This window comes from Rhinopithecus bieti, unplaced genomic scaffold (assembly GCF_001698545.2).
Source record: "Rhinopithecus bieti isolate Rb0 unplaced genomic scaffold, ASM169854v2 scaffold_11964, whole genome shotgun sequence".
NCBI lineage: Eukaryota > Metazoa > Chordata > Mammalia > Primates > Cercopithecidae > Rhinopithecus > Rhinopithecus bieti.
Window position 1 is genome coordinate 265,994 of NW_016807677.1, and position 9,474 is coordinate 275,467.

Genomic DNA, 9,474 nt, shown 5'->3' on the forward strand with positions numbered 1-9,474 from the left:
CCACCTCGCCCGGCTAGTTTTTTGTATTTTTTAGTAGAGACAGGGTTTCACCGTGTTAGCCAGGATGGTCTCGATCTCCCGACCTCGTGATCCGCCCGTCTCGGCCTCCCAAAGTGCTGAGATTACAGGCTTGAGCCACCGCGCCTGGCCGACCTACTTATTTTATTTTATTTTATTTTTTTGAGACGGAGTCTCACTCTGTCACCCAGGCTGGAGTGCAGTGGTGCGATCTTGGCTCACTGCAACCTCCGCCTCCTGGGTTCAAGTGATTCTCCTTCCTCAGCTTCCCGAGTAGCTGAGATTACCACACCCAGCTAACTTTTGTATTTTTAGTAGAGACGGGATTTCACCATGTTGGCCAGGCTGGTCTTGAACTCCTGACCCCAACTGATCTGCCTGCCTCAGCATCCCAAAGTGCTGGAATTACAGGCGTGAGCCACCACTCCCGGCCAGAGACCCACTTTTGATAGGGTGGTCAGGGAAGATCTAAAGGGGTGACGTGTAAGACTGATAGATGGCAGGGATCCAGACACTGAGGAAAAGTAGACCAGGAAGAGGAAACAGTATGTGAGATGTGAAAAACCTTGAAGCCTGAAGGAGCTTGGCTTAGTTTGAGGACCTGAAAGAGACCAGTTTACGGTAGCGGGGACTCTACCGTATGATATGGTCAGATCAGAGAGGTAGGGCAGGAAGCATAATAAGCAGAGCTTTGGAGGCTGTGTTGCTGTCGTGTGTGGAATGAACTGTTGCGATGGCTGAGTTGAGATGATAGTGGCTTGACCTCTAGTGAGGAAGTTGAGAATAAAGAAAAGAGGCAAATATGGTACAAGACAGATTGTCGTAGAATCACTAAGACTTGCTGATGGATTGGATTTGACTCGAGTTAGGAATCAAGGATGACATCCAGGGTTTCTGTTTGTTTATTGTGGTAAAATATGCATAACATAAAATTTGCCATTTTAACAATTTTTAAGTGTGCAATTAAATAACATTAAGTACATTCACAATGTTGTATGACCATCACTACTATTTCCAGATCATCCCGAACAGAAACTCCATACCCTTTAAACAATAGCTCCTGATTGCTTGCTTCCACTCTTCCCTGGTAACCATTATTCTACTGTCTCTATGAGTTTGCTTGTTCTGGGAACCACGTAAGTGAAGTCATGCTGTATTTATCCTTTTGTGGCTGACTTACTTCACTTACTGTGATGTTTTTAAGGTTCATCTGTATAGAGTGTAGACTTTCTTTTTTAAAGCTAATATTCCATTGCATGTATATGCCACTTTTTTTTTTTTTTTTTTTCTTTTTTTGAGACTGAGTCTCACTCTGTCACCCAGGCTGGAGTGCAGTGGCATGATCTCGGCTCACTGCAACCTACACCTCCCAGGTTCAAGCGATTCTCCTGCCTCGGCCTCCTGAGTAGCTGGGACTACAGGTGCACGCCACCACACCCAGCTAATTTTTTTGTATTTTTAGTAGAGATGGGGTTTTACCACATTGGCCAGGATGGTCTTGATCTCCTGACCTTGTGATCCACCTACCTTGGCCTCCCAAAGTGCTGAGATTACAGGCGTGAGCCACCGCGCCTGGCCTATGCCACATTTTTTTAATTCATTCATCTGTTAATGGACACTCAGGTTGTTTTCCTGGCCTATGCCACATTTTTTTAATTCATTCATCTGTTAATGGACACTCAGGTTGTTTTCATGTTTTGGCTGTTGTGAACAGCGCTACTATGAACAGAGGTGTACAAGTGTCCATTTGAGTCCCTGTTTTCAATTCTTTGGGAGCTAGCCACCTAGGTTTTTGACTTGAGCATGTTTGTGCTCTTGACAGCTGCAGATATTGTAATTTGGTTTTAGTTTGGGCTAATTTAGTAAACAAAAAAAATAGTGTTTAATTTGTATTTCTTTGATATGGAAATCATTTATCATGTTTTCATTCCAGTTAATGCCTTACATCTAATTACGCTTTTATTTATTTATTTATTTATTTTTTGAGTCAGAGTCTTGCTCTGTCGCCCAGGCTGGAGTGCAGTGGCACCATCTCGGCTCACTGCAAGCTCCGCCTCCCAGGTTCACGCCATTCTCCTGCCTCAACCTCCCGAGTAGCTGGGACTACAGGCACCCAACACCACACCCGGCTAATTTTTTTGTATTTTTAGTAGAGACGGGGTTTCACCATGTTAGCCAGGATGGTCTCGATCTCCTGACCTCATGATCCACCCGCCTCGGCCTCCCAAAGCGCTGGGATTACAGGTGTGAGCCACCGCGCCTGGCCTATACTTTTATTTCAATTTAATTTTTTATTTATAGAGACAGAGTTTTGCTCTGTCACCCAGGGTGGAGTGCAGTAGCACGATCACCGCTCACTGCAGCCTCGACCACCTGGGCTCATGCAGCCCTCCTGCCTCAGATCCCCCAGTAGTTGGGACTACCAGCCCATGCCCCCATGTCCAGCTAATTTTTTTTTTTTTGAGATGGAGTCTTGCTCTGTCGCCTAGGCTGGAGTGCAGTGACATGATCTCGGCTCACTGCAACCTCCACCTCCCAGGTTCAAGCAATTCTCCTGCCTCAGTGTCCCGAGTAGCTGAGATTATAGGAGTGTGCTACCATGCCTGGCTAATTTTTTTTGTATTTTTAGTAGAGACGGGATTTCACCCTGTTGGCCAGGCTGGTTTCGGAACTCCTGACCTCAGGTGATCCACCCGCCTCAGCCTTCCAAAGTGCTGGGATTACAGGCATGAGCCACCATGCCTGGCCTAATTTTTGTATTTTTTGTAGAGACAGGGTTTCGCCGTGTTGCCCAGGCTGGTTTTGAACTCCTAGGCTCAAACAATCTGCCTACCTCCACCTCTTAGAGTGCCGGGATTACAGGTGTGAGCCACCACGCCTGGCCTTAATTATACTTTTAATTGTTCAGAGTATTTAAAAGTTGCGCTTATCTTTGCTTACTGATTCAGATTCAAACTTGTGACTATTATTTGCCAGGCCCTGGGTCAGCTCCTTGCACATAAATTTTTTCATTTGATCCTTATAAGAGGCCTGGGTGAGAAATATTAGTGACCCATTTAGAGGTGGGAATACTGAGACTGAAAGAGGTTAAATCTTTTTTTTTTTCTGTCCATAAGTTTATTGTCTTTATCTGAAAAATCTTTATAGAAAATTGTTTGATTTCACTCTCAGCAGCGCCCTCCTGAGCTCTGAGGAAGCTTGCCTTCTTTTGAGCTACCCAGTGTTTTTTCTGAGCAATGGACATTTTGGGACAGTTCCACCTCTGCTTTTTAACTTCTTCCTTGGACTTATTTTCATAGACTGGATTCTCTTGTACAGCATCATGAGCTTTCTTATACATCTCCTCCATCATGTCTGGTGTTACACTGTTCTTTTTGTATTGAGAGAACTGGTTCTTGTAGGCATCATCATCATCTTCCATTAAGTAGCGCATATAATCTGCAACATTCTGTCCCATGATGTACTTCTGGTGTACTTCTGCATTAAATTCTTTGCTTTCAGAATCATTTGGTACTGTGAGGGATAGACAAGCCTCCATCCACAGCTCCCTTCAGGGCGCCAAAAACTTTATTGCCAGTGATAGTTCTGGCAAGGCCTGCATCCAAATAGCAGGTAAAGGCACCTGGCTGACCATCAATGCTTTCCACACTGTATTCATGGCCAGTCTCCTCCACTTGGCCTTCATAGATCTTGTTCATGCCAAACCTATTGAGAAGCCTGTGGGCCAGCAGCAGGCCAGTACAATACGCTGCAGCATCATTTGTCAGGCCAACCTTCACACCATATTTTGGCAGTTTTTGTGCATATGCTGCACAGACTGTATCCCCCTCTATATGGGCATAAGCAGTCTGACAAATGATATCTCTGTTTGTTACACGAACTATCATCCTGTATTTGGGTGTGTTGTATTTATTTTTATCCTGTATCACCAAATGTTTCTGAGGATAGTAATCAGTTTTACCCACTCGTCTTCTAAATTTCACTTGATATCTGTTAGAGTAGGCCTTATTCTTAACAACTTTAACAAACCTCATCCTGCGGAACAGAGACCCGCGTCCACGGCTCGACAGAGACCTGCAGGCACAGCAGCACTAGGGGGTGGAAAGGCAAAATCATTTTAAGTAATTTGTCTTCAAACCCACTCTTAGTATAAATTCAGCAGTCTGTGCTTTACTAGTGTAAACTAAGGGCAGAGTGTATATTTTTTTCTTTGTCTTTTTTGTTTTTGAGACAGGCTCTCACTCTGTTGCCCAGGCTGGAGTGCAGTGGCATGAACACTGAACACTGCTTACCGCCGCCTGAAACTCCTAACACTCCTGGGTTTAAGCAGACCTCCTGCTTTAGCCTCCCGAGTAACTGGGACCACAGGCGCACACCATCACACCCAGCTAATTTTTTTTTCTTCTTTTTTTGTAGATGGGATCTTGCCATATTTTTCAGGCTAGGCTCAAACTCTTGGGCTCAAGTGATCCTCCTGCCTCCCCTTCCCAAAGTGTTGGGATTATAGGCATGAGCCACTGCCTCTGGCCAGAGTTTATATTATTTATGTAATGGCCGATAATTTGATTAGTATAATATCTAACCCAATGCTTTAAGCATAGGAATATTTAGTAAATATATCTTGAATTGAATTGGCAGAGCCATGACTAGAATTCTGTCTCCTGTCTTTTTAGCTAGATGTTCCAATAAACTTTGTTTTATAAAATGGTTAGAGCATAAAATGCTACAAACTAAAAAATATTTGTCTTTAAAAATCATTTTAACACTAATCTAAAGGAAAACTTTTTTTTCTAAGGACTTCCTCATTCTGCCCATCTTCCTAACAAGGCTATGGCTGATAACAGCAGTGATGAGTATGAAGAGGAAAATAACAAGGTACAGTAATACACCTTCTTGTAGAATTTCTGCTTTGGGTTTTTAGTAGTTAGAGATTACACCAGTTTAATGCTAAACATTTCTTGAACACTCACCTTCAGTGGTTGGGGACCTTTGAGCTCATGGAGGAAAATCAGTTACAAAGAACCTTGAGATTTTGACCCTTCTTCAGGAATAAAGCCTACTATTACAATTGACTTTGGTGAGGAATTTCATGTAATGTAGGCCAGTGTTTCACAAACTTTCTTGATCATAAGACTCAAATGAGATACTTATTTTTAAATATACAGATTCCCGGCTGGGTGCAGTGGCTCACACATGTAATCCCAGCACTTTGGGAGGCCGAGGCGGGTGGATCACCTGAGGTCGGGAGTTCGAGACCAGCCTTACCAACATGGAGAAACCTCGTCTCTACTAAAAATACAAAATTAGCCAGATGTGGTGGCGCATGCCTGTAATCCCAGCTGCTTGAGAGGCTGAGGCAGTAGAATCACTTGAACCCAGGAGGTGGAGGTTGTGGTGAGCCGAGATCGTGCTATTGCACTCCAGCCTGCGCAACAAGAGCGAAACTCTGTCTCAATAAATAAATAAATAAATAAATAAAATAAAATATACAGATTCCCGGTCCCACCCCAGAATCTCAAAAGTAAAAGCCTGGGAATTTATATTTTTTAGGAAGCAGTCCAGGTAATTTTATGCTAAAGTGAGTTTGAAATTATTAGTCTAGGCATTTTTTCATTATCAATACTTGTGATACTGTCAGTATTTTGTGAAAGAGATTTTAATTTTGAGGTCTTAAGACCCAGATATTGGCTGCTGTTATTCTATGAACCTAGAGAACCACCCTGCTTCTGAAAGAAAGATGGCAAGATGCCCATCTCTCTAGAAACATGTAGGACCTTAGAGTTGTACATGCGATTTCTTAAAAACCATTTGTGTTGGCCGGGCGCGGTGGCTCACTCCTGTAATCCCAGCACTTTGGGAGGCCGAGGCGGGCGGATCACCTGAGGTCAGGAGTTTGAGACCAGCCTGCCCAACATGGCGAAACCCCGTCTCTGCTAAAAATACAAAAAATTAGCTGGGCGTGGTGATGGTGCCTGTAATCCTAGCTACTCGGGAGGCTGAGGCGGGAGAATCACTTGAACTCGGGAGGTGGAGGTTTCTGTGAGCCAAGATCGTGCCACTGTACTCCAGGCTGGGTGATAAGAGCGAAACTCCATCTCGAAAAGAAAAACAAAAAACAACCATTTATGTTTAGCCTTAGCACATTATCCAAAGGTTATGTTGTTTTGTTTTGTTTTGTTTTGAGACGGAGTTTCACTCTTGTTGCTTGGCTCACTGCAATCTCTGCTTCCCAGGTTCAAGTGTTTCTCCTGCCTCAACCTCCTGAGTGGCTGGGATTACAGGTTCACCATGCCTGACTCATTTTTGTATTTTTAGTAGAGACAGGATTTCACCATGTTGGTCAGGCTGGTCTTGAACTCCTGACCTCAGGCAATCCACCCACCTCGGCCTCCCAAAGTGCTGGGATTACAGGCATGAGCCACTGTGCCCGGCCTGTTTTTTTTGTTTTTGTTTTTGTTTTTTTGAGATGGAGTCTCGCTCTTTCACCCAGGCTGGAGTGCAATGATCTTGGCTCACTGCAACCTCCGCCTCTTGGGTTCAAGTGATTCTCATGCCTCAGCCTCCTGAATAGCTGGGACCACAGGCCTGCACCAACTCGCCTGGCTAATTTTTTTATTTTTAGTAGAGATGGGGTTTCACCATGTTGGCCATATTGGTCTTGAACTCCTGACCTTAGGTGATCCACCCACCTCAGCCTCCCAAAGTGCTGAGACTATAGGTGTGAGCCACTGCACCTGGCCTGATGGCTGCATTTTAATGATTTGTTTTGTTTTGTTTTGTTTTGATACAGAGTCATCTCGCTCTGTTGCCCAAGCTGGAGTGTAGTGGCACGATCTCAGCTCACTGCAACCTGCACCTCCCCAGTTCAAGCGATTTTCCTGCCTCAGCCTCCTGAGTAGCTGGGATTACAGGCGTGTGCCACCACGCCTGGCTAATTTTTGTATTTTTCGTAGAGACGGGGTTTCACCATGTTGGTCAGGCTGGTCTCGAACTCCTGACCGCGTGATCCACCCGCTTTGGCCTCCCAAAGTGCTGGGATTATAGGCGTGAGCCACCGCCCCGGGCTGACAATATTTTTAAAAGTTCCCTGTGCTAAAACTGCTTCCTATGTGACTAAGAATAATTTTGGCAAATCTTGAATTGAGAAAGAATGCTCTAGAAAGTTCTTATCAATCATTTACTAATAAGGCATAGTCACTGAATAAATTCTGCAACTGTGTTTCATTATCTGCCATGCATATTACAGCTTAATTAGAATATACTTTTATCTATGTATAAATTTGTTATTCTTAGAGCAAAATGTGACCAAAAACAGTTTTTGGTGTCCTGTAACGTGTCACAATTTTGTGTGTCAATAGCTGCTTTACCATAAAAACAAATTAATTTTAAACAACTGGAATCAAACATGTTAACCTCAGTATAAGACATGTGGTATATAGAAACCAAGTTTTGAAAACCTACTTTTAAAGGGGGCCAATTGGTCATCCTTCAGGTCCTAAGGGAGGGCATGCCACAGGTTCCAGGCCACAGAGGCAAAGACATGGACCCTGTTCCACCTGCCCCTGAAAGTCTCAAGTGCCACCAGACCCCTTCTCATGGACTTGAGAGGGTGGGATGGTACAGAGAGAGCCAGAAGCACAGAAAGGTAGGTTATAATGCCAAGGACAGAAGAGCTGCTTGTCTTGAGAGAGAGTGTGTAGTCATTGTATGTAATTTATGGGGTAAGGGAAGGGAAATACGGATAGGTCAGATACTCCATGAAGAGAAATATCACTGAACAAAAATGGAAAGTCCATAGTCTCTGGAACTGCTGGTTAGATGGTCACAAGGTTAATTTTGAACTTTCTTCTTTTGATAGTTTCAAGCAGCTTACGCTGGGCAGTCTTGCAAATTAAGTACTAGATTTCCTCTCTATGGTCTTTGTGAGTATTAAGACCCCTAAAGTTTCTATTCCCACTTCATCTTCCCCGATTTTCTTCCAAAATACCTAGAGTTGCCATCCTCTTCTTTGAAAGTCCATAGCTTTTTGGGCCGAAGCTGTCTAAAGTGTATGCAGAGCCCTGAAGATCTGAGTAATATGTACAGTAGATAAAATTAGATGGAATTTATACCCCAGCCTCAAGTAGAGAAATGGAATATGGTTCTAGCAAGTGGAGTCCCCATTTGTAGCTGAGCAGGGGCAGAAGGAGGCTCTCAAGCCCCTTCTGGGAAGTGCTCCCTTCTCTTTCTGGTGATTAGGTGCCAGGTGGTTGGGGTATTGGTTAGAGCAATAGAGAACTGGGCATAGGTATGTTTGATTTTTTTACTTGAAGCTTTCTATGCCTGCCCTGCCCTATCTCAGGAGAAGAAAAAGACCTCACAGTTGACACCTCAGCGGGGCTTTAGTGAAAATGATGATGACGATGATGATGATGATTCATCTGAAACTGATTCTGATTCTGATGATGATGATGAAGAGCATGGAGCCCCTCTGGAAGGGTGAGGAAAGAACACCCAAGCCAAGGGTGCTCTTCAGAATACCTCCTTCAAAACACTGCAGTGGGAGGACGTCAGTTAGAAGTGAAATTCCAGCATCTCTTTTGGTCTCCTGTATTTAGGATTTTCAGATGTCTCAGAAACCCAACATAATAATGAGTTTTCCTCCCTTTCTGACTCCACTACCTCATCCAGTCCTATAGTATCACTTGTACTATCTGAAACATTTGTGGGCTTGGGGATTACATGAGATTTTGCTGAGTAAATCTAAAAGGTGGTGGCCAGGCATGGTGGCTGAAGCTTGTAATCCCAGCACTTTGGGAGGCTGAGGATTGCTTAAGGCCAAGAGTTCAAGACCAACCTGGGCAACATAGCAAGACCTCGTCTCTACAAAATTTTTTTTTTTTTTGGATGGAGTCTTGCTGTGTCACCCAGGCTGGAGTGCAGTGGTGTGATCGCGGCTCACTGCAAGCTCTGCCTCCTGGGTTCCTGCATTCTCCTGCCTCAGCCTCCCAAGTGCTGGAACTACAGGCAACCACCACCATGTCTAGCTAACTTTTTTGTATTTTTAGTAGAGACGGGGTTTCACCATGATAGCCAGGATGGTCTCGATCTCCTGACCTCGTGATCTGCCCACTTCAGCCTCCCAAAGTGCTGGGATTACATCGTGCCTGGCTGCCCAAAAATTTTTTAAAAATTAGCCTAGCGTGCTGGTGTGTGCCTATAGTCCCAGCTGCTCAGGAGGCTGAGGCAGGAGAATCACTTGAGCCCAGGAGTTTGAGACTGCAATGAGCTATGATTGGGCTACTGCACTCCAACCTGGTCAAGAGTGAGACCCTGTCTCAAAAATAAATTAATTAAATATTAAAAAAATAATAATGCTGCTAAAAACACTTGTATAAAAATTTCTTTTTTTCTTGGTGCAAACTATTTTCATGTCAGATATTTAAATCTCTCTTTTTTTTTTTTTTTTTTTTTTTT

General features: G+C 43.9%; 1 protein-coding gene and 1 pseudogene across 1 annotated transcript in view; one reads left to right on the top strand and one right to left on the bottom strand.

Annotated features, from left to right (window-relative positions):
- Positions 1-4,320, bottom strand: part of LOC108536344 (60S ribosomal protein L5-like) — an 8,571-nt pseudogene extending 4,251 nt beyond the window's left edge.
- A 494-nt stretch (positions 4,321-4,814) lies between these two features.
- IFT46 (intraflagellar transport 46) overlaps positions 4,815-9,474 on the top strand; it is a 15,399-nt gene continuing 10,739 nt past the window's right edge. Inside the window, exons 1-3 of the mRNA XM_017883001.1 lie at positions 4,815-4,893; positions 7,511-7,663; positions 8,360-8,496. Of these exons, the coding sequence (XP_017738490.1) occupies positions 4,849-4,893; positions 7,511-7,663; positions 8,360-8,496 (335 nt within the window). The 5' untranslated portion in view covers positions 4,815-4,848. The remainder of the gene's footprint in view (positions 4,894-7,510; positions 7,664-8,359; positions 8,497-9,474) is intronic.